The sequence below is a fragment of the Micropterus salmoides genome, unplaced genomic scaffold, assembly GCF_014851395.1.
Source record: "Micropterus salmoides isolate LMB-PRFRI ecotype aquatic unplaced genomic scaffold, ASM1485139v1 Ms_hic_scaffold_4, whole genome shotgun sequence".
NCBI classification, from domain to species: domain Eukaryota; kingdom Metazoa; phylum Chordata; class Actinopteri; order Centrarchiformes; family Centrarchidae; genus Micropterus; species Micropterus salmoides.
In genome coordinates, this window is record NW_024043372.1 from 18437160 (window position 1) to 18462635 (window position 25476).

The 25476-nt window shown below is 39.3% G+C and overlaps 1 protein-coding gene and 1 long non-coding RNA gene across 2 annotated transcripts; one reads left to right on the forward strand and one right to left on the reverse strand.

Moving 5' to 3' along the window:
* Positions 1-203: 203 nt before the first annotated feature.
* mmel1 (membrane metallo-endopeptidase-like 1) lies at positions 204-21061 on the reverse strand. The gene is made up of 24 exons (XM_038695920.1): positions 20891-21061; positions 15703-15879; positions 15182-15226; positions 14796-14855; positions 14485-14646; positions 14306-14386; positions 11028-11123; positions 10394-10512; positions 9740-9805; positions 9151-9285; positions 8780-8869; positions 7615-7751; positions 7429-7522; positions 7206-7334; positions 6735-6833; positions 6549-6632; positions 6357-6460; positions 5943-6001; positions 5671-5790; positions 5358-5491; positions 5153-5218; positions 4918-5013; positions 4351-4427; positions 204-3160 (listed from the first exon to the last, which is right to left on the reverse strand). The coding sequence occupies exons 2-24, from the start codon at positions 15857-15859 to the stop codon at positions 3061-3063; spliced, it is 2310 nt and encodes a 769-aa protein (XP_038551848.1). The 5' UTR covers positions 15860-15879; positions 20891-21061; the 3' UTR covers positions 204-3060.
* LOC119885721 lies at positions 7326-18993 on the forward strand. Its single transcript, XR_005441381.1, has 3 exons — positions 7326-7501; positions 7608-7766; positions 15682-18993. It is a non-coding gene; the product is annotated as an uncharacterized LOC119885721 (long non-coding RNA).
* Positions 21062-25476: the final 4415 nt, after the last annotated feature.

The window sequence follows — 25476 nt, forward strand, 5'->3', positions numbered from 1 at the left end:
GATGTTGTGACTTTAACATGAAGATGAACATAATGCCTTTAAGTGGGTGCTTTTAAGGCTTTACAGTATCACAAATGCATATGTTGCATAGGATCTACTTGATCGTTTAGCCTCGGCATGGTTGAGAATTAATCTTACATTTTGACAGGTTTTTATATAAATATACAAAAATGAAAATTACACATTTAAAGGAGAGACTTGAGTACCAGTTGAGACAGTCACTTTTAATGGCATCTAGATAATTACATAGCAGCAGGAACATTCATAAAACATCTTTAACATCTGAATTCTTGCAAAGCAACAATGTTATTTCATAAATATTATACAGATGAAAGATGTTCATATATAACAAAAATGTATTTGATAATTTCAAAACTACACAATTTCACCAGGTAAGTAAATGTGAAGCTAGAACTAATTGGGTAAGAAATGTACACTCTTTCTTACCTGATTTGAATCCTTTATATGTAAATACTGCAGTATAGAACATCAAGTATTTACATTAACACATTTTATATTATGTACCCGTTGAACTGTTTCACTCTTTTTGAGGAAAACTAGACAAAAAAAATACAAGAGTCAAAGCTGTTGCCCTTCAAATGGCAGCCCCATGTTCCACATTTCTTTGAACCAGACATTATACATGTGCCGTGTTTAAAGGAATAGTTTGACATATGGGGAAATATGCATCTTCAATTTCTATGGGAGATTGAGATGAGAAGGTTGATACCACTGTTTTTGTGTTTGTCTGTTAAACATAGGTCTGCAGCTAGCGTAGCACAAAGACTGAAAGCAGGGGGAAACGGCAAGCCTGACACTGTCCACAGGTCGGCCTGTTTAATCTGCCCAGAAACTTGTAAAAAGTGGCTGTAGCCAAGAATTAGTCCAGCAGATAACCACCTGTAAAAAGCAGATTTTTGTTTCTGTTGGAGAGAGCTAGACTTGCTGTTCCCCAGTTTCCCATCTTAATGCTAAGCTAACAATATGCTGGCTGTAGCTTATATTTATCAGACAGAAGTAAGAGTTGAATCAAATTTCTCATCTAACTCTCTGCCATCAGCGAATAAGTGCATTTCCCAAAATGTTGAACTTTTGCTAAGATGGCAGCACACTATCAGCCTTTACATTCTGAGTAATTAGTGTACCCTCTCCCTCTGCTAAACACAACAGTATTTGCTAATGTGAAGACTGAGAGACAGAGTGTAAAACGTCAATATGCACATTCAATTCGGCAGCCTCTGTGGAGACCTAAAAGCCGTGTTCAGTTTACCAAGGCATCCTGAAGGTGACCAATGACAAGCAAACATTCAAAACCAGCTTTGTTTGTTTTTTGTTTGAAAGCTCTCTTCAGCCCAGAATGGTGGCTTCCTGCAGCCACCAACTCCATCCTCACTTATGAGTTCTGCTCTGCTTTGATTCTCCTGTCATTACTTGTTAATAAAGGTAGAAAATAACAGTCCTGGCCATCTTTTTAATGACAAGCCCCATTCTTCAGTGTGTCTGCCTGCAGGCTCGTGATTCGGCAGTAACCACGCTTCAGCACACCGCACTTCATCCTTTAATCTTACACAGCACTGATCAATGCCAGATCAGAGGACAAACCACTTCATCTGCTGCCTGTTCATGTGTCAGTGTCTCTAAGAGGTTTTCTTCCCCCTTCCCCCTAGCATGTAATTGGCTATGCCCAGACACTAAATGTCTTGTAATCACTGTTTGTTCACGTCTCTTCTCAGGAGATTGTGTGGGGAAGGAATGGTCAGGTCATCTACAAATCAATTAGCATGTTGAGTAAAATGTAAACTTACAGACATCAAACAAGCAGACATAATTTTTAATAAATGTAGGTAAGTGCCATCTAATAAATGGCACATGTTAGGAGTTTTGGTAGCTATAAATAAGCCCAGTATTCTCTTATTCTCTCGTAGTAACTCTTGGGAGCCTCTCAGAATCATGGAAAAAGTGGAACACACACCACAGCTGTGATAAGAAACCGCCTGGATGCCCAAGCCTGTGTCTAACAGCAGCCAGTAGGTAACCAATAATGCAATAAAGTGATGTACATTGGTTTTTCATCATTATCATCATATCACTCTATCTCCAACAGGCGCATTCGCACAAGTTAAAAAGTAGCAGGCCACCAATATATTTCAAAACATCTGGAATATGGTTTCTTACAGCAAACTGTCATGACGTATACATTTCTGCAAGGAGTAATGAGCAACAATCATCGGCAGAATGTGATAAAGAAACTTATTTTTAAAAAATCCTTCAAAAAGTACTAAATAGCTTTGTAAATTTTAAATATTTGTCCACTCTGTAATTGTAAAAATGTTGAAAGCCGCAGCTCTCTCAGAATGTTAATTTAAGGTTAAAGCTGCAAAGATTTAACAGTCTTAAAGTCTTTAGATAATTTGTTTCATGTAACAGTGAATGACCAAACTCTCAGAGTGTGACTAATTCTATTGTAGCTTTACTTTAGCAAAGCCCCGAGCTTTCATTTATTTCATACTCTTCAGTCAGAGTTAGATTTGTTCACTATTGTTTCTTCTGAACTGGCACAATGTCTTGAAAGCAATACATCAGAGGAAAGACACCAAGGCAACTCAGTGCACAATGATAATGGATAAATCACAAAGATCTGCACAAGAGTTTTTTTTTTTTAAATAATTAATTCAAGAATGGCTGGAAAAACATTTAAAGTCAGCTATAAAAGCTTCAACCTTCTCACAAGGTCTTAGTTTTCTGTGTTGCCTTTTTAGTCATGTAACCACTCTGTGTCGTGTGACACAGCAAAAACAACAAGTGACCTTCTCATCCAGAGACAACACTTCAAAAGTTTCTTTTTTTATAATGTATGTGCTTTAAGTTTTAAAACAAGGGTGTATTCCAGGATGTCATCCATTTCAGATACATCTACAGTATATGCAAATATCTTGTTCATCACTCTGCCCCAAATAAATTGGAATAAGCAGGATGCCTCTGTGGTTTTAAGAAGTACAACTTGCTCTTTTAATTTGAGTTACCCAGGTAAAGAAATAAAAACGTCAGGAGTAAAACTTTCTACCAAACACGACATTTCAGCTCGGGGTTCATTGGACTGCCTTTTTGGCACTGGAAAGCTTCTGAGAATGCTTCAAAATTCTGGAGAGATCCAAGCACCCTAAATACAAAAGAAAAACAAAACATTATTATATAAATTATACAATAATAATATTAATAAAAACTCAAGTATGTTACAGATGTGAGACTGCTAAGTGTGAATCCAGTTGCCATGTCCTCACATTTGGATGAACGAACTGAGCTGCTCTACCTAAATGACACTTTTCTGGCGAGTATTTATAGCTTAGCTTATAGCTTATATTTACAGTGTGGTAAATCTTTAAATTCAATGAGTGCTGAGACTGGAGGGAAGGTGAAGCAGCTCTAGTCTTAGTCCATACACAGAGGGAGTAACAACAACATAAGTTACATTTGACTCTCAAATTAATGTGTAAAGTCATTGACTGTTACCTAAAACTAAAAAAAACCTGCAATAACTGAGCAAGCTGTGAGTGCAACACTGACATATTATCACCTTTTAAGGTAACATGGCAAACCTCTTTGCAAGATCACCATGTCACCTGCATGTCACCATGCAACAGTTGCTTATTTACACAACTCACAGTTACAGAGCACACATTTGAAGTCATGTGTCTGGCCACCCGATGAATGCAAGTCCTATATTCACTCTAATTTAGCTCCACTATGTTCACCAGCTACTAGCTTTGCCTGTGTAGGTAGAGTATACAGTGGGTTTTTGGAGCTTTTATGCCCAAAAACAAAGACATAAGAGCAGTGAGAGTGAACCAACACAGTAAAGTTGTGGGCCAGAAAACCAAAACAATGAGCTGAAAGACGCTAAATCGCTCCATAGAGCTGAGTGGAACTGCAAAGTTGGGTGATAATTATCCGTGTCCATCCAGTGACACTTTTCACATAGAGGTTGATTGTCATGTGATTTCGAGACTGAAACACATGATGAAAACAACATGAACTAAGCTGGTAAAATAAGTGATTAAATTGAGCAGCAAGTTGATCCTTTGGCTTCATAAACAGTGTGCCTGTTGTTATTAATGGTTATGGTGTAAAATAGTATTCTATTTATTTTTTATTTGATGTAGCAGTTTCATAATTTTCACTGCACATTTGGATCAAAAGTGCACAAGAACAAATGTATTTACAACAGTAGATTCAAGGCCACAATGTACTCATCAATAGAGTAGTAGTTCAATCAGTAATTAAATCTATCAAACTACCTATTAAAATATTCTTATTGGTTCTGACATATCTGAGCATACTAAAGCTCCTTACCTGTATTCTAATGGACTGTGAGAGTCAGTCTTGATGGACTGGCTGGCATACTCAGGCCGATAAGCACCACACCACACCTAGAAAAAAAACAAAAACAGATTGCATAAGTAGAGAGTAATCTAGTTTTAAAAGCAGTCATTGGGAGTTAAAATAAAACTAAAATAATAATATAATCTAACTGACTGACCAACTGACTGTGAAATTCACCATCTCAGTGGGGAGTGATTGTGGCTTTTGAAAAAGATTCGTACTGGGTGTTTGATCTGTTTCACTGTTGATGACAGTTTTCTGCTTATACTTTACATTCCATGGCACTGCGATCACTCTTTACTTTAGCAGCTCTTCTCGTCCCCTATGTGTGTAGCTGAACACTGATTTGCTCTGGTATTGTTTCAGCGTCTTACCCCCTGACCTGTTCCCTATGTCCCAGTGTTTACTTCTCAGCACCAAACATCCACTGAAAAAATGCATCTCCCAAGCTTTGGCTCTCCAGATGGAGAAATTCTCTGCCCTCTCTGCTGAAATAATATTCAGAATATAATACGTTCCCTCATTATTCTTACTCACTTGGGCAAAGTTAAGAAAGAAAAGTTGCCTGTGATCCATCTCTAGACCAGGTAGACGAGGCTCTTCACCCTCCGTCTCAACCCACTTTAGATAAGCCTGTAAACACACACATACACACACACAGACAGTTAAAAACAGTTTACATGTGCAGAAAGTTTATAATAAGCATTTTGGAGTTTGTCATTGCTGCTGAAATAGTAACATGGGGTTTTGTACTCTTGCATTATCATCCAACCTTATATGCTTGACGAACCCCTCCGTTGTCAGCGATGTTCTCCCCCAAAGTGCTGATTCCACTGACCTGCAGTCACGCAGAACAATGTGTGACATGAACACACACCAACAGAAAAAACACTCAGCCGCGTAATACATGGTTTACATTGTCAGGTGATTATAGCCGAGACAAAACCTTCATTTTATATATGCCACTGGGTCCTTACGTTTTGTCCACCTGCTAGCTTCCAGTTGAAGTTGCCGTACTGTTGCACCATGCACTGTGACTGCTCTTTAAAATGCTCAGCAGAGTAATTACTCCACCAGTTTAGCATATTACCATCCTTGTCAAAATTACGCCCTGCAAGGAAACATAATGCATTTATTAAAGTACTGTTTGCCAAACATGATGTTTGTAACGGTCGGTTGTTGGTAGCAGCAAACTTAAAATAAAGTGTTATTATAAAATGACAGTGAATGATAAACTGTATTTCTCAGTTTGGGCTTCCTAAAATATCCATGATGTCACTGGTGTCTCACCGTTGTCATCAAATCCATGTGTGATCTCATGTCCGATAACCATTCCTATTCCACCAAAGTTAAGAGCCTGGTGCTGATGTTTACTGAAAAAAGGCGGCTGTAGAATTCCTGCTGGAAACACTGGACAGACAAAAACAACAGCGGTGTAAACAAGTACTGGGAACACTAAACAGGATTACAATGCGGAGTGACTCTCTCTCTCTCTCTCTCTCTCTCTCTTATTTGTCACAGAGGCTCTCGGGGGGCCTCGTTGATTCTTGTAAAGCTCTCACCTATCTGGTTTCTGTTGGGTGAGTAGAATGCATTCACCACAGCAGCACCGATGATCCACCTGACAAGTAAAGATGCACATAGCATATTTTGGACCATGAAACAATATTTTAACTTATTTTCAGTGTTGTTTGGGGATTACTTGTTGAGGACAGAGCATCTTTCTCTTGTCTCAACAGGACAATCAATGCACCATTTCCCTTTTTGAAAATCTACGTTTTGGCTGAGCGCAAACCTGTTTACGATCTTGGAAACAGGAAGAAAGAATGAATGATTGATTTTTAAAATAGGGGTTTGTGTTGTCACCCATGATTATGTTTAATGTCAAGCACATGAAACATGGAGCCTGCCTGATTTCAAGAGCTTGTGTTTTACTAATAAGGACAGCATGTACTGTCAGATGCATCAAAGCTTACAAGTCCGGGTCAACTGGTTCTCTGAGCTTCTTCAGACTCTTGTGCGCTTCAGACTTGAGGTTCTCGAGAATGTTCTCAAAGTAGTGTTCTTCGCTGAAATTAAGCTGGAAGGAGTAACATGACAAATCAGAGATAAGCAGCAAGTGTGTCTGTCATAGTGTGGCTTGGTAATAGTCTCAATTACTTGCTTACATGAGCGTACTCCTGGTCAAGCTTCTGGTTGCTCTCCTGTAGAATATGATCTGGATAGCCAATATGCTCCTTGATTGCCATGGCCTGCATGAGATACAGAACAATCAGTGTGATTGTACGCATATTGTACCGAACATCTACAATATATACACCCTTGTTTTTCCAGCTTGGCTACTTGTACTTTACCTTCTCTCTTGCTTTCTCCTTCGAGGGAGCATCCATCCAGCTCAACTCCTCCAGTGTTTCCACATACGCTTTCTGGATCTTACTGATGAGGTCACTGACCTGTGAACAGTGCAATCACATTCCCATCCAGAAACTTTTGTAATTATGGGGCAGCAGGTAACACATGCTACATTTTGAGTATTAAATGGATTTTGTTCATAGCGTATAATGAATACTGTAGGTACACAATACACGGTGAACATAATATATTTGGGAAAATAATAATTGTAACCGCAATGTCATTTCCACTATAATATGTAACGGTTTGGCGTGAAATGTATTTTGTGGCACATGTTGTCTTTGGGATAAATGTTTTCAGTGTTTTAGGCGAAGCAGGAGGGCTTGAAGGGCTCCATAAGTGGAGCCAGAAAATGTACTTTATGTCCAAATGACGCAAAAATGTTTTGTGGTTTACAGACCAGAGAGACTTACCATTTGTTTGCTTTCTCCAGCAAATGTCTCTCGCACATACAGAGCTCCAACTGCATTCTCCATGCTGCTCTGGACGTAACGGACACATTCTCGCCACCAAGCATCCTCCACAGTTGTTCCATAGAGAGTCTGACCAAACACACAGACAAGCACATGCTGCAATTTAGTTTTTGATCAAGCTCAAGTTAATATGTGCTGTTCAGTTACACCATGCTCCTCGCACCTTCCTGTAACGGGCTCTGGCATCTTTGAAACGGCGGCTCAAGCTGTTAACTCTGTCAATGGTGAGCTGCCAGGTGAGGTAGTTCTGCATAGTTCTGCAAACATACATTTGTTTTTTTTGTTATATTGTTGTGCTGAATTATAGCTATTTTGTAATAATTACATTTTCATGGAGCCTAGGACTGACCTGACACTGTGTCTGGAGAGAACATCATTCATCTTCTCAAGGTAGGGAGAGCTGTACACCACTACCTCCTCCTCTGGCTGGATCTCAATGGACACACTGGACAGCACCCCTTGAATATATCGTGTCCAGTTAAACCCCTGGAAAACAAAAAGGTAGGAGATATTTACATGATTTCACAAGGAAGTGCTCCTAACTACTTTACCTAATTATTTCAGGAAGATGGGAGAATTTAAGAATTTAAAGATTCAAGTTTAATTTGTTTTTATGTTGGGTAAGGGTATAATGTAATACATAATAATAATAACATAATATAATAATCTAAATATAATTAGGCTATTGTTGTAATTGTGGTGAACCATGGCAATTTGAGAGTGAATGTTGAAAATTGGGACATTTCAGTGTTTTACAGATATTTGTTGGGATAGCCAGCTTGGAAATGGGGAAATCCATGGACAAACTGAGACATCTGGTCACCATAAATAGAGCCAGCAGCTGGTTAGCTTAGCTTAGCACACATACTGGAAACCAGAGGAAACAGCTAGCCTGGCTTTGTCCAAATGTGACAAAATCCATCTACTTGCACCTCTTAAACTCACTAATTAACATATTGTATCGTGTTTACTTACCAGGCAAAATCACAGTGGCTAGCTTGTCTTGCGAGCATGTAAAACCACAATGTGTCTGTTTTTGTACTGATTAAATAAACAAGACATAACATGTTAATTAGTGAGCTTTAGAGGTGCTGGTAGGTGGATTTTGTCACCTTTACGTTGACCGAGCCAGCCTAGCTGTCCAGTTTTTGTGCTAAGCTAACCAGTTAGCTTTATATTTACTGTACAGAAAAGTGTGCTGTCAATCTTCTCATCTAACTCTCAGCAAGACAGCAAAAAAAAGCTGAATTATTCCTTTAATGGCCACATGCGGAAATTTGTGTTTTCCATGGCCACAGTATGTATGTGATATAAACAATGTGCCTTACTTACATAATTGATTTACATACTATCATTCACTACCAAGTGAATAGCTCAACTAGTCAACTACCCTGCTCAAAGGCACGTCAGCATTCCAAACTAGTTTCCCCATTCAGACTGTCAAACATACAGTGGTTATTTCAACAAGTGACCACTTTATGTAACACACAAGAAAGAAGCGAAATCACTCTTACATTAAAGCTGAATGTGCTCTGTAGCTCTCTAAGTGTCATCTTATTGTAGAGAACAGTGACATCTTGGCGCTCCTCTGCTGGTGATGTGGCCTGTCCAGCAACAGGAAGGGAAAAAAATAAAGCAGTCCTGTTCCCATATATATATTCACAGTTTGCTCTCCTTTCATCAGCGAAGTCTCATTCGTCATACTCTTGACAGGCACAAACAAAAAAACAGGTTAAAGGCTTGCCTGATCTCCTATGTCAACACTAAATTTAGCCTGGTTCAATTTACTGGAAGCACAGAGGAGGTGTAATTTTTCATCTTGTCATTATTAATTTTCCTTAGCCCTCATCCCACAATTCCATTTCCTGTTGTGGCTGACACTCACGTTGGCAATGTCTGTCTCCAGCTCCAGCACTTGCATCATTTCCTCCCACACACGGTCGTCATCCTGAGTCAAGTTCCTGTCCTCTCGGGTTATCTTTGCAATTGAAACCATGAAATGTAGGTAGGCCTCTCGAACCTATGGTAAAATCACAAGCTATAAATCTTGTTTCCACAACAAAATGAAGGTTGTCTCAGAACAAATGAGGTGAATAGAGTTATATTCGTACCAATCAAATAAATGGAAAGTGACATTAGAAAACTCAATACCAAAATGTATTTTCTAAAAAAAACTTGTAGTTACTCAGGATAATCCAAAGACAGTTTTTTTCAGTATAAAGTAGCTCTGTAACTGCAGCTGTAACAAGAGACATTGCCTGTGAGTTTTTCAAGTATTGATTTTTAATGCCTTTAACACCGCAAACAAAATCCCATCCCCCTCCACTGTACTGTGGTGGAGGCAGGAAAATCTGAGGGGAAGAACCCTGACAAATAAAACCAACATAATGTGCATCATTAGATACCATGAGAGTTAAGTCAGAAAATGTGGATGTGGATGTGGATTTGGTTGAAATGATCCTTTAAGGCCTCACCCTTTTGTAGTTTCCATCATTGAAGTAATAGTCTCTTGATGGCATTCCAAGTCCCGGCTGGTCAATCTAACCAGAATACAAGAAAAGCAATTAAGCATTTGTCTTTTTGTAATATTTACATATTTGTGTGTTTTTAATAATCAAATGTTATGGCTAAAAACATTCTATAATTTTCTTATTATCAATAAATCTCATGAAAAGAAACCAAGAAAACAACAATGAACTGATCCTACTGATGAGTATTGTTTAGCCAAAGCCTAATTTAGCTTTCTCTCTGTGCAACAGCACTCCACTGTTCAAAAATTTGTATTCATGTGCAACTGGAAATAATCCCCCAAAACACAGTATTTACTCCTGTTTGAGTTGATGTTTGCTAAAAACTACTTCTACTGGGAAATTATTTAGCCTTTTATACAAATTAAACTTTATGTTTGTGACCTGTTTTTAAAGATTTATTTCTTCAGTAGAAACAAATGGGCTGTGTGCCACAGGCAGGGCAGGGAAGTTGTGAAGTATTAAGAGACATTTGGTCTTTTCATGGGATGTGCTGACATTAATGAAAATATAGAATAACACCAGACTAATCTATAATCACTGTATATTGACATTATGGCTGTAATCTGTCATTTGTGCTCCAATAGACAGTGACCTTACATAAACTATATGGCGCCGAGAGTCCCGATCATCTGTCCACACGTACATGTCCAGGAGAACCTTCTTGTGGAAACGAGCTGTAAGCGTTGCTAGTGTGTCCTCAAGGCTCCATGCTTCCTCTGCAATAACAGCAGTAAATAACTACTCATTGTAACAGCCTGCAAAAATTGGGCTCCCTATCTGTCTCTGCTGCACAGTTAACTGGGCTCTCTGTGTAAATCTGTGTGTGCAGATGCAGCTATGTGTGGTTAATTCTGGTGAGCCACCGTCCATGATTACATTTAATTAAAGTGGCAGGAGCCAGGAGCTTGGGGAAGAGCAGTGTAGACTATTTAAAGCATCCTTCACAGTCCTGAGCAAGGACCTGCTCCTCTTCCCACTCATCACGCTCCCAAACTCCACACCTGACTGCTCAGCTGAAGAGCCTCAGCCGGCCTCTTGATCCGCCAACAAAGCTCGTACTCAGCAGTTCACTGACGACAAATATAGCTACACGGCCTCTGTGTGAGCACATGTATTTGAGTGGGAACATGAGTGCTTGTTTGTGTGGATGTGTTACACATGCACATTTGCATTGTTTGTGCAGAACAAACAGTAGGCATTAATCAGAGTGTGGTTCAGGGGTTATTTCTACCTGTAGTGGTGTTCCAGTCATCCGACGCCACAGGCCAGTCTCCGATACTGTCAATGAGCTTCAGGAGGGGCTGGGAGTCACGCTGCTCTATGAGGCCTGCAGATAAAATACCACAACTTATAAAACATAATAACAACACTACGGTCTCTTTTTTACCTTAGAAGCAGCAGTTCACAAAAAAAATCTCACTCAAAATTTGGGTAGCTTCATCTGCTGAGCTGCGCATCTGCAGGTCTTGAAATGATTTGTCTTCCTTGTAATGTTATACAATGTTTTTGTAACTGACTGTAGACTGTTGAAGACTCTACATACAATATCTCACAAAAGTGAGTATTTTTGTAAATATTTGATTATATCTTTTCATGTGAACACTGAAAAAATGACACTTTGCTACAATGTGATTTATATAATATGTGACAATAACACTAACGAGTCACATGACACCGGGGAGGGGAAATAGCTAATTGGGCCCAATGTGGACATTTTCACTTAGGGATGTACTCACTTTTGTTGCCATCGGTTTAGACATTAATGGCTGTGTGATGTGTTATTTTGAGGGGACAGCAAATTTACACTATTATACAAGCTGTACACTCACTACTTTACATTGTAGCCAAGTGTAATTTCTTCAGTGTTGTCACATGAAAAGATATAATCAAGTTTTTACAAAAATGCAAGGGATGTACTCCCTTTTGTGAGATACTGTACCTATAAACGAAAGGTGGGATTGTTTCGACAGTGGATTTAGCCGCAAGTCAGTGCTTTTTTGTGGAGTTTCAGTCAGCACCATCAGACCTCTAACAAACTGTCACTGCTGTAACTGTAAGCTCATTGTCTCATAATGGGCACATAGCAAAAAGCTTAAATGAACGGGTTAATCCATCCATCAGTTTTATGCTGCTTATCAAGTCCAAGCTGCAATAATTAATTATTTCATTATAAATTGTTGTTATATACTCATGGGCGCCGTATAGGGGAGAAAATCTAGGACAATTCCAAGGGCCCCTGACTGACAGGGGCCCCAAAAAATAATTATAAATTAATATCTATTTTATATTATACATTATATAAACCATCATTGAGTATAAATATATTTCAAATATAATAATAAAATGAATGATCTCTTTGTTTTTACTTGTTTTTGGCAGTAAAAGTTCCCCATTGACCAAAAAGTAAACATCCATATTAAGCGACCACCCCTGTGTTGCCTAGTAAACCAAAATCTGGTTTTCCATAAAGGAAAGAGAGGAAAGACAAAGGAAAGGATGTCAATCTGTAACCCAGTGTTTCACCAAGAGAGGTGGGTAGCCTTTAGTCTGTGAGTGGTGTTGGTTTAATGTCCATAGTGAAATAAGCTAGCTAACTATAGACTAGTGTTAGCCTACATTTCATCAACATTTAATCAGTGCAGGGAAACATTTAGCAAGATATTCATATTAAATCATTGTCCCTGCCCCTTTTAGCAGACTAAGAGCAGATGAGTCAGCAGCCTGTAGCCTCCCTTTCCCAGTGAAGAAGGTGAGGAACATGGTGTTAATGACATGCCAGTTAGCATCATTCCAGGGAGGTTGTGGGGATTCTCTCTTGCTCTTTTCACCATAACAAAAAAAGATAATGAAATATTTATTAATGAAAACACAAATGATTTTCTCACATAATGATCATTATGAAATAAAAAAAATACAAAAAACAACTTCCTGTCTGTACTGGATGCTGGACAGCAGCATATCTCAGCCTGCATGTAAGTTAGGGCTGCAACTAAAGATTATTTTAGTATTTGAAGCTTGTATAGATTTTTTCAACGATTCATCGATGCGTCGTGTAGTAAGTACTTTTGCTTGGTGCCCCCCCCCGCCCCCGTTTATGGTGATAAACGTGCACAGCTGATAAATATCTATCTAGGTGATAGATATTTATTAGTCCTTTCAGAAATTCATAGTGTGTCATACAGCAAACAGACCAACAACCAGACAGCTGCTTTACAAACACAAACATCACCTGTGTACAAGTTATACTAAAGGCTCGTGCAGACTACACGACTTTCAAACACAACTTGACAATCTTGAAGTCGTTGTGGCATTCACACTACGTGACTGATCGGTGACAGGGGGTCACACACTACACGAGCTGACAGCGGCTGTGTCACCAGACACTGGTCTCCAAACCACGTTTTGTCAGGACAACACACGTGAAATGTGAAACGGAAAATGAGCAATCCTGCACACGAAACAGCTGTTGTTTGTTATTATAAAGAATCTGGGTGAAAGAATGGATTAGCACACGCAGGTAGCAGGGATTGTCTGAGCTACAGAGAGAGCTGGAGGGGAGTAAAAGGTGCAGCTCCCCGACACCCAGTTAACTCCTGACTGTGAGGTTATAACTCACAGCCCAAAAAGGAGAACAACAAACGCACGTGGTCACATTTTCAGCTGAGGGCTGGGGCTTACTTTGGCTTCAACTCAACAATCAATCATGATTTCAGTTAAATGCTAAAGTTGCTGTTACTGTTACCTTGTCTGTGGTCTGCTGGCAGAACACCGGCTGCTTTCTGATCAGGTGCCGTCGTGCTGTTGCCGAGGAGACGTAAGTTTGACGTAAGTTTGGATTTACGGTGGACAGACTGTACCATTACAGAATTGTTGTTTTCTTTAGTTTGAAATAATCCCATACTTTGGACACTTTCTTCTTTGTCCCTCGCTATTTTCTCTCTCTTCCTCCACTTTGCAAACAGCGCCATTATAATCACGTCGTGTTCACAGCGTAAGCGCGATGTGCGACAGTAATAAATGTCCATTATTTGAGAAGCAAATAGTGAACTGCATACTGTATGCAGACTTGCATGTACAAATCACCAGCAGTAAATATTGTGCTAGTACTAGTATTGAACTACAAGAAGCTTGCAAGCCATTAATTAGAGTTATGTAAAGCTTTTGATGGGACAGTTAGGTCCTAGAGATGTGGTGACAACAGCTGCGCAGAGGGGGTCCAATTAGATTTTTTTTGTCATGGGGCCCAAAATTCCTGGCGGCCCCCCTGTATATACTTCTATACTGGTAGGTACTGAAATGTGATATAACTAATTAAATAAGTCTAGGTCACATCATCGCTGCTGGTTCTCCATCATACTTTGGCCAGTATGATCATGAAACCCTCGCTGAGGAAGATCATCTGATACACTCAACAGCTCCAGAAACACAAACAGTTTTTGTCAAGATGCCTTCTGTTTTCTTGCTTCCTTTTTGACATAAATGTTTTAGACTGTGTAAAGAGAGCCTTACTGTCATTCATGCAGGAGTTGTAAAGGACTTTGGCCTTTCTGATGGCATCTCTGTCCTGTCCCGTCTCCATCTCAAGAACACCTGCAACAACAAAATGCATGAAGACATTTCATCTCTGAATGAAACCCACGCACAGCTCTGAACACTGCAGCCCACTGACTACTAAAGATTAAGTTGACCTTTGAGGACAATCTCCAGCTTGTCCCTCAGAATGTCAAAGACGCTGTGACGGGAGCTCGTCTCCGGGATGACATGTCTCTCCAGCCAACCCCCGCAGGCATACTGGTAGAAATTATCACAAGGCTTGACAGACTTATCCATGTTCTGCAAGAGCCGAGCGGCTTTAAGGTATCACATAGACAAGAGGGGAAAGAGGCACAGGATGGTGAAGCTCTCATGTGGTTAGAAAACAGCTTTTTGCAGGGATGGGGGTTGTGTTTGTTTGCAAAACGAAACAGCGGGAGCTCAACGGAAAAACAGTTCCCCTCACCTGCAGTAACACAGTTCGCAGTTGTGCACACACTGTTGATGTTGGAGCGAAACAGCTGGCCTGGAAGAATCAGTGTCAACATTTATGAGAAGGCATGTAGACTATTTGACAAATTACATCCCGACTGAGACAAGGACGATGTTGTTGTGTGAAATATAGAGCTAATTCTAAATAGCCTAGATCCACTATGTGAGACAGGCTATGTCTATGTCAGCAGAGACTCTGTTCTTTCACTTTTGTGTGGCACTGCTGATCATGCAGTAAAGGGAATTACAGTATTACAGAGTCTATCAGAGGTGCAGGCTCCAATATGACACATGCCAGCCCAGTTATCCCCAAGTGTATCCTGTGTTCAGTTTACAAGCTTAACAGAGACAGACACTCACCTTCAACTGTTGAGCTCCTTGACACACTCGGCCTGTCAGATTGTTCTGAATTGGTTGGAAGAAGCAGATTTTGACATTAGACACAAACAGATCTTCTTTCTGAATTATAACGATAATTGTAATAGTTTTTATGGACTGGTAAGATTTAAGCAACAGAAAATACAACCAAGTCTTTTGCAGTGTTGTATTTGTCCACAAATATGAATACTAATAAAAGAGCCTGGAGTTCCAGTTCCCTACTTAAAGGTTAAGGTTGTGTAAGAGAATATATGGTATTATAAGGCAAAACCCTTATTTTGGTGAGTAACATTAACCTTTTGAAATCTAAAATGGTTTACCAGTGTGCATCAGTATTGCATAGAGCATCTCATGGTCACATCTGAAAGCATTTCCAGGGTCATAATTTCTTGTGTTAACACAGGCTAGTAGTCACACAAAAACAGAGCAGGGAGACCCTTGTGATTACTGCTGCCATCTGTAATATCTGGATCTTTCCACAGTGAGCCTGACAGAGCCATTACCTTTCACAACCGATGTGTAGAGGACTACCAGCCCGGCCAAGGCACAGCTGACCAACAGTAGCAACACGGACAGACCGATTTCTGCAACAGTCCAACGACGCTTTCCAGGTTTACTTGATTTCTCCATGATATCCATTTGGCTTTCGGATTTGCCCATATTCCTCCTGACTGCCGGCTCTGTGGGAAAGACACCGTTGGAGTGTGGGATGGTCCAGGCAGAGAGCTACCAGAGTGTGTGTGTGTGTGTGGGCTGTGCAGTGATCCATCGTTAAACTGTGCCAGCTGACCTGCAGTGAGTGAGCCTCAACTGCTGAACACCTACAACAACTTCACTGACAGGAGTTGTGAAACTGTTGGTCTCGTTGCATGAAAACAGTTTGTCGCTCTACATGTTATTCTTTTACTAAAGTAATGCAAAACATTTAAGCCTGGGTTTTATTTCTATAGCCTTCACAGTACTAGTTTTTGAGCCTGTTGAATCCACAAAATTTTACTTAATAAAGGACGCGATTAGCCATTGGTTGGTCGAGACACAAAAATTTTTAAATTTTGATGGTTCACCGGATGATTAAAGAGATAAGAAATGGAATATTATTTACATAATACACAATCATTTTCCTTTTTGTGAATGTACACAAATTTAAGCCTTTGTCATGTGATACTTTTTGCTCTTCAGTTCCCTCAAAGTGTTCTAAATTAAACAATCTGCGAAAGGAAAAAACACAAAACACAAAACAACTCATGTCCACACAATTTTCAAAGCCTGTGATGAGGGGTTGCCCGTAGATAGTGTTATTTTAACTGGCCACAAGGCAAAAACCATGGACATAGGGCACGTTTGTGTTTTGAGGGCTAGAAATGAACAGCACTTCTGATCTTTGAGCTATATTTACATTAGTATGGTAAATTCTCATTGAGCATGTGTTTGGAGGACAAAAACTGTCTTTTCATAACTGCAAGGAGACCTATACCGTGGGCCAATGTCAATATATGCAATTTACTGTCCATTATGTAAAAGGTAATTTGGTAGATTTCTTGGTATAGTGTGTATTTTATCACAATTGAGTTATCAAATGTGTTAAATCACTCTCGTTTTAACATGATCAAGCATTGCTGCAACACTATGACATGACATTTTTCCATTCTGCATTTGAAACAAATCTCACCTATACTGAATTCAGAAAACATTCTCCTAGTTATACTAAGGTTTAGTTTTCTCCATATGGCTGAGACCTAATGCCACTGACACTTTGTTAAACTAATTAGTTTACTATAATAACGGTGGTTTTCCAGGGCTTAGCACACCTGTGCTAAGTTTGAATAACCTGACCATGTTCCATACATTTTCTTTAGTGTATGAGTTCATTTAGGACATTATTTCTCACTTCATCATCAAGCTCCATCTGTTGTTAATATAGTCTAGGATATTTAATGTGACATTTATTCTGGAAACAATTTGGGGAAAAATAAATAACCACTAAACTCACTTTCACTGACCCTACCCCTCACCACCACACACAGCCATAAGCCTACTTCCACAGAGCTCATTTCTATGCACAATGATTATGTATGTGTGAACACAATATTGCAAATGAGCATTTGTGCAGGGGACAAAACTACAATCACCCATGGCTTTCAGCAGCATTGCTTTGCGTCTATTCACTCTGCAGCACCTGTTTCTCCATAACCAGCCCCATTGCCCTATCATTAGGCCTGACAGGGGACGGGCTGTAAATCAGAGGTTCACACTGCTGTGCCCCATTAGCCCTTCCTGATGAATACTCGTGGGCACATATCTGGCACTACAGTCATGAAAAGCAGGCAGGGGCTTGTTAGAGCTTCACTAAAATCCTCAGCATCAGACTGCACAGAAACTATCTGAGGCAAAATCCTGTTACAGTGCATTAAAGACAGGCCTCACTTTATAGAACGCTATGCAATAATGTGCAGTCGACTGTGTCAACATGAGATTTGTTGCCCGATATGAGGAGTTATTTGCATCTTTAAACATCCTCAAGATGGCTGTTCTGCATTTGTTTAAGTTCTCTCAGGTGTGATGGTCCCACATTAAGCAGGAGCACATGGTAACTTTCATCAGTTTCATTACTTTTTGGTTTTAGCACATTAAACAATGCACAAATAACTGGACACAGATTTGGTTTCATAACAGTTTTATTAACCATTTTTGACAGTTATCTACTTGGAACGCACACAGTTAACTTTGTCAGATTTGCTAATATTTGGGGATGGGACGTTTGATACCAAGGCACCGAAGCCTGTATATCAAATTGCCATTTCCACTTGACTGATGATATCCAAAGCTTCGTATGTCACCAAAACACCAGATTTGATGGTTTGGCAGATTCTAAACGTGCCCACCTTGAGTTAATGAATCCACTGGTTATCACAAGTATCGATTGTAGCTTAGACAGTCTTGATACGTTTGCGGTTATGGCAGATAATTAGAACTTAAGGAAACATTTTTAAACATAACTTACACATTGTGGCGGGTAGCAACATGTAGGCTACATTTTTTCTCATCACTTTAGTGAGTAAGCAAAGATCAAGATGTTCTTAGGCTTTGTGTACATATCGTATTGAAACTGAAATGAACAAGGCTTTGTATGCATTGTTTCTCCGCACTGTTGGGTTCATGACAAGATGTCACTGTGCTGTGTCTGTCTTTATGTTTTGAAACTTTTTTTTCCTGGCACAATCTGGAAAAAGCCTCCAAAGATTCACATGCTTTGTCCATCCATCACTACTAATATTAGGTTCATTAACTTTGTTATTTTTTGTGAAATTAAATGTTTTTTGAGTTACCAGTTGCTGCGGGCTGTCGCTGGAGGTATCTGCTGGCTGATCAACAAAAGGAGCTCCAGCTCAATCAGACCTGCTTAAATGGTGCTGATCGACAATTAGTCTGCACCATGTTTTTCTGCATCATGGGGAGGGGCAGTGTTTTCTAGTTTGAGTTTTGTTGTTATTTCTTTAACAATTGCACTTTTGATATTATTGTTTCATAAATTGTCTTTAGTTAATATTAGGTAGTGTTATCTTGACATGTTTATGGTTATTGTGGCTTGTTTAAATGTCATGTCTTAGTCTATACCCCCTAAGTGTCAGAATGGCCTGATCAGCCACTATATATGTCTCAGTTTAGTCTGTTTAGTTCATGATGAGTTTATGTAGCCTGACTAAGTTATGTTTGGTTGACCGCTTTTATTATATGCTTTGTAAATTTGTTGTTAAAATTTTTTTGGTAAATGGAACTTTTTTTTTTAAACTTTACCTCTGACTCCAGCCAGCTTGATCCCTCACATCAGAATACAGGCAGAATTTAGCAGTTTCTTTAAATCGCCGGTATTTCTGATTGTATTTATAAACAACCACACCAATAACTCATGTTCAGGATCTTCATGACAGAACACCCAACTAAATCTGAGAAGTAATGTGAGGAAATATTTTTAATTTCATGCCATGAATGGGCAAACTGAAAATTGTGGATAAAGGTGATATTATATATATATATATATATATATATATATATACAATTTGTTGACTTTGTAATAAAATAGCTCTCCAGTGAAGCGGAAGCAATATAAATGAGTCAAGTCTATACAGTAGTATAGGATTATGTACCATGTGTTGCAGTCATATTCATTTGAACAAATTACGCAAAAACACAAATTTGTTTAACTTGAAATAAATTCTGACTGACATTATTACACATTTGACAATATATTGGTAGAAGTGTTCCGTTTTCCCACCCGGAGTAGTGTTTGCAGATTGTCCTGCAGAGATCCACCAATCAGATGGTTAGGACAGCATCTGTGTAGCCTGAGAGACAAAACCCAGGGCCAAAAAAATTCCTAAAACATCTCACTGGTTCTCATTGCTGTGAGCGCAACGTAACAGTTGACACGATGAGTGTACTGTATTTGCATTTTTAGCAACTAAGACAGAAGATTGGCAACGGAACGAGTAGCAGCAGTGGAGGAAATCTGCTTCTCTTCCTACAGTTACACACAACTCTACACAACATTCTCCAGCTTTCTGCTCGTGCACCACAGGGCAGATAATGAGCCTGCCCAGCTAGAGGTCTGGCCAAGAGGGCAACATTAAAACATGGTTACAGCAATCAATACAAACAACATAAGCATTATAACTAAGACAACTGTCACATGCTACAAAACAGTATAGACAATATCCAGTTAATTTTTTTTTTTAAATCATCTAAAATAAAAGCGAAAACTATACATTTTGAAGAAGCAAACATGTTGACCTAAAGCACCAGCAGCAATAAGCTCTGACAATTTTAAGTTGTCCTGTGTTCCAAGAGAAAGGGGTATTTTAAAGCCTTTTTACCCAACTCCATCCTAACTGGGGGAATCGACATTTGTAAAATTGTGAGAATGAAGGCTATGTAGATTTTGTGTTCCACACATGTACTGTATGTATACAGGTGTTAAAAACCAGCGGTTGGACAGATTAACATAGAAAACAAATCGCTCACAGTCATCAGTAAGATGGGCATCACTGGAACAAGCTCAGTGACAATGATCATTCAGTGAACTTAGTTCAGCTCGAGGATTTGGTGTGAAAATGTGTTCGTTCATGTGCTGAACACCTCTAGAGTGACTGAGTCATGTAACAATTTTTTCCCCAGCATCTTAGACATGAACAAGACAAGTAAGTAAGTAAGCATCAGTAATCTAACAGGTCAGAGGTTCAGTGTGTCAAAAATAAAAATCCTTTCTCTGAAAGTGTAACTAAGTGTGACTCTGTACTAAATGTTTTAGGGTCTCCTTGTTTTAAGCACTTTAAGATTACACACTGCTAGGTTCACTGACTGGTACTTTTCTTCTCCAAACTTAGTGTTCCAAACAAAACAAGGATTAACTCACAGGTCAGGCTGCCAACAATCTGCACACTTTTTCTAGTTCAGTGTTATTCGCTTAGCTGCCTTCAAGTCTATACTAATGAAAGAAACATTCATTTCCCACATGTAAAAATGTCCAAACAGCTCAAAATCTCAAAAGCACATACACTTTGTTTTTACAAATCAGTCCTGGGACTGCTGAGTGATTCCTAAAGGCTGCAGTTTCAGGTGGCTTTAACTTTAACCACCTTCACTTTGGTACTTGACAGCGAACAGGAATCTAATCTAAAGGATCCAGAGGCTTACCTTTGTATGTGGATAGCAGAAGTCCCTGAGCCGTTTTTCCCCACAGCGCGCTAATATCTCAAACACCCCTGCTGAGCATCCACTCAGAGCTGGTGTGTAGAGAAATGAGTCTGTGCTGCAGGTTGAAGGAGACGTTATCCAGTCCAGTGTGCTGCTCAGGGAATGAGTGAGGCAGCAGAGAGAGCGAGAGCAAGTGAAGCAATAGGAGGGAGGGAGAGAGGGAGGGATGTGGCAGATGGGCGGTGATAGTACTGGATTGTTTTCGATTACAGTACTGTGATAAGAAAAAATGTTAGAGGTGTGTGTGTAATGAAGGGCTGAGGTGGGTTATGATATGTGTGAGGGGTCAACAGGATGTGTTAAAGTGAGCATCAATTTCTTTCTGTCTCTCTCTCTGGAGTGTCCCCAGCTGCTGAGCAGGAAGGGCAGAAAAATCTGGAAAGCTTGCAGAGAGATAAGACAAACATGTTCTTAAAGCGCTCTGCAGACAGATGATCAAGTGACACAGAGTTTCTAAACCTCTTTCAGTTGTTTTTTTTATCATCCCTGCAGCCACAGACTTGTGGATTTATGCCTTCCTGTTATGATCAAAACAAACGCCACTCATTATTGTTGCCCTTGTCACCCCTCTCCTCCTATTGTGTCCAGGAAGACTCGTCCTCAGGGAGATCTCGGATGCCCACAGTGTGTTTGGTGGGGATCTGAACCCTGGCCTGGTGTCAGATTGAAATGGCATGGCGCCCAGGCTCATTATCAGCCTGATTAACCACACTAATTAGCTGATAATAAAAAGAAAGCAGGGGCCACGGTGTGTTTGGCTGATGCTCGTAGACATCCAGTTGCTCAGGTGCTGTTGCTGCCCAAGACAAGATGAAAGAAAAAAAATTTAGTGGAGCATGATCTTGACCCAAAATAGAATATGCATTTAAGATGCGCTAGTACTTTAAAGATCCCTTTTGTGGCAAGCATGCAGCATCATTTAAATTTAGTGAAGAGGAATCTCGCAAAAACGTTCGCAAAAGCGAAGAAGCTTGCAGTCATTTAACAGCACCATGACTGATGCAGCGCAACACAGCAGGGAGTCGAGGTTTGCAACCAGGTTAATAATTTATTCATGGCTTTTATTTAGTAGAGAGAATGTTTCCTCTCATACTGTCACAGTGTTAAGTATGTGGCATTAAGTGCAATATAATTTATATCCATGATATATCCTGAATCTTGACTTTGATGTTGAGGGTCACAGACGGTGAGAGGTTAATTACACTATACGGTTTATAATTAGCCCTGTAAAGCCTGAACCATTCTAATTTTTTGAATATGGAGTGGTTATTATACCTAATGTCACATTAAAAAAAAAATTTTACATTTAAGTTTTGTTTTGTATCATATTTGATACATTCGGACTTTACTGCAATGTTTTGTCCACATCATGTTTTTTTAAAACAAAAATAAACATGCAGAACACAACATGTTTAAATCCTTTTATCATCATCAGCATCATCATCTTCCCCTAACTGCTCCATGTCACTTGAATTGCCACTCATAATCAGGATATCTTCAATGCTGTACTTTTTTGCCATTTACAAAATACAAACCAAACAAATTACTGCGTATTTCTCCTCTGAATTTAGTCAATTTTTATTTAAAATCAATGACCAAAAGACAATTATTATGAAATGAGTCATGGAAACATCCAATTAGACATTTAGCATCTCAATATAGCAGGAAAATACAATATAGGCTACAAAATTTCTCAATTTCTGCTCTAAATATACCAAATTATGCCGTTAATTAGTTTACTTAAATAATTAAAAGAGTGTATGTAGCTTAAAAGAATGCATAATGAAGGATATGCAATAAAACTATGATTTACAGGTGTATACATAAATTACCTTATATACCTGCTGTATCTAATTTGATACACACACTTTCAACTCAATATTACTATAAAATAAGTTAAATATAGAGTAACTATACATTGCTTCAATCCAGTAAATATTCATATTAGTATTCAAAACAATTTGAATGTTTTTCTCACCTTAACTCCTTCAAAACTGGCAAAATCTTCCTTGCAAAACAACCTGTAGGTCACAAATTGACAACCTCCATTTTGGCTGTCTCAATTGAAGGACCTACAGTATGTTAGACGAATTTCGGCCCCCTGGTGGATTATCCGTGCATTGCATGTATCTGATTGTATACACCAGGTTTTTTTTGGGGGGGGGGGGGGGCTCTAAAACTCATGTATCATAGATGATACGCTTGGCATTACAGGGTTAGAGTACATATTCAGGTGGACGGGTAAAAGCTGCACTTAAATTATTTTTCTTATATTTTATGGCGACAATATCCACGTGCAAAACATACATTTGAAAATTTGGCAATCTTGGCACAAGCCCTATTTTGCGGGTCACACAATAAATCTAAATACTCAGCCACAGCTCTAGCAGTATAGGTTTCAAATACAGTGTGCATCATATTCCTCATTCTTCATCACTTTTACTTATTCACACAGTCTTTAGTGACTGGTTAAGGTCACAGAAAAGCCCAAGTGAGCACATGTAATCAGGCATAAATTAGGTCATCTTTCTGTCCCTCTGAACTATGAAGTCATCCTGCAAGCATGGTGGTAGGTACACTGCAAACATGACACACTGCACATGTTTCAAAGAGCCATGGAATTAAAGTAACCTTTTGCTTTTTGCCAGATGTGTTTGTGCTTTCTGCTCTGTGTTGCAGCAGCATTGTCATCTAATGTGTTGCTTGTTTCATTTTTGTCATGATCATTACCTAAGTTCAAACAAGCTGCTTACCAACATCACATCTTTGCTTTGCTGCAGCCTCCAGTCTGAATATTGCATGTTATATACTTGAGTGCAGACAAGATCCTCAGGCTTTGCAAGAGTAAGTCAAATTATATTTAAGTAGGGACCCTCAAATTCGATTATTGAGAGATTTATTTGCTGCAAGGCAGTGCATGTTTGTTCTCACGCAGGTCATAAACAAATACTAGACTGTCTCTGTGATTAGTGGATCTGAAAAACAAGCTTGAAAGCTTTTTAATTAGGATATTGTTGATGAATGCTACTGTACTGTACTTATTTGATGAAGAAGGCTGCTAAACTTTACTAAAAGCCTGTGGCAGAAAATGTAATATGCGCTCGGAAACTCTCAGTTTGAAAAGAAGGGAAGGTTGTTGGACGGGTGACAGTTTATATATTTTGGTAAAACTGTCTCATAGCTAAAATTATATAAAATTTCAGGTTGCTTAGGCTAATATGCGACCAAATAGTAATGTTCTTTTCTGTGGTTCACACAGAAAATTAAAATGTTATTATTTGTAGCCTGAATCATTAATCAGCATTTAACATATAGTTTTTCATTTCTACAGTTTTTGGTTTTGCCTGAAATCATTATTTTTGAGCTTGCAGCTTGACAATGGTAGTAATCACTGCTTTACGTTCTCTCCCTGTTAATTATGCGCCATGTTAAATGCTGCCGGATTAGGCCAGCAGTCAGAATGAGCTTAACCAGCCCAGAATGTTTGAGTTTTTAATTGCAATGCTTAAAGACATGCCATTTTCGAGCAAGAAGCTTATTTGTTGTGCCTTTTTGATCAGGGAATACTAGGCCTATCTTACATAGTCCCTTCATACAAATACTAACAATGTCTTTGTTACATAAGGACGACAGCGGCATGAAATAGTGGCATTAATTCTTGTTTGACACAGGTGGCTGCTGAGGCAGTCCGTCTGACGTGACAGTGTTCGTTGTTCTTACACACTCTCCGTCAGCTCGGAGGCGTTCGGTTAGATTCATTGTCATCCCCCAGCCCAAAACAAAGGCTGTGATTAACTGGTTCCTCCTCCGTTGATTTACTGCATGTGTTTCATAGGCCTTAGAGAAGCACACAGGTCATTAAGCACAGCAGTGACATAAAAGCCCTGATATTATGTCCTACTGCTGACTAACTCGGAGGAGCTGAACCTGAAGCAAACCTCATGGTCTCCGTCCTCGTCTCATAAATCAGCATCCATTAGATCACCATTTCCAGGTGTAATATGTTGAAATACGGGTGACCACAGCGTGTTTGCTGGGTCACTGCGGACATTTTAACTGCCGTCTTCACTCCTCACTCTTACTCAGGCAAAACCTGAGCATGGCATGGAATATTTTTCTGGAAAAAGAAGTATAAACAGGCCATTTAAAAAGAAAGAGTAATCTGCTTATGCAGGGGCCTGCTATACAGAAAATGTTAAGTGTGGATTAGTGTCAGCCTTTCTCTCTGTGCATGTTTGTTATGTGCGTATGTGTTGTGCTTACCACTCTTAATTAACTCTGTGCTGTTGCAACAATATAAAAAAGCACAATGTAAATGGGACGCACCCTGATTTCAGTTTTTTTAAAAGCCTTTTCTCAATCTGGTATCCATTTGTGAATATTATCTGTAGCGTGCCAGAGACACTAACAAGAACAAATAGTTTTTTCCTTCAATTATTTTGTCAAACAGATGTAAAGCTTCGCAGAAATAATCTGAAAATAATAACAAAAAGGGGAGTGGTGAGAGCAGCATAACATCTTTTCCT

What these genes read in the sequence shown, in the direction of transcription:
- mmel1 (XM_038695920.1), bottom strand. Translation starts at nt 15,859, where the DNA reads ATGGGCAAATCCGAAAGCCAAATGGATATCATGGAGAAATCAAGTAAA. An exon ending in CAACTCCTGCATGAATGACA is followed by an intron (nt 11,124 to 14,305) that starts GTAAGGCTCTCT and finishes TTTTATCTGCAG; the next exon opens with GCCTCATAGAGCAGCGTGAC. An exon ending in CTGGAGAAAGCAAACAAATG is followed by an intron (nt 6,834 to 7,205) that starts GTAAGTCTCTCT and finishes CACTGTTCACAG; the next exon opens with GTCAGTGACCTCATCAGTAA.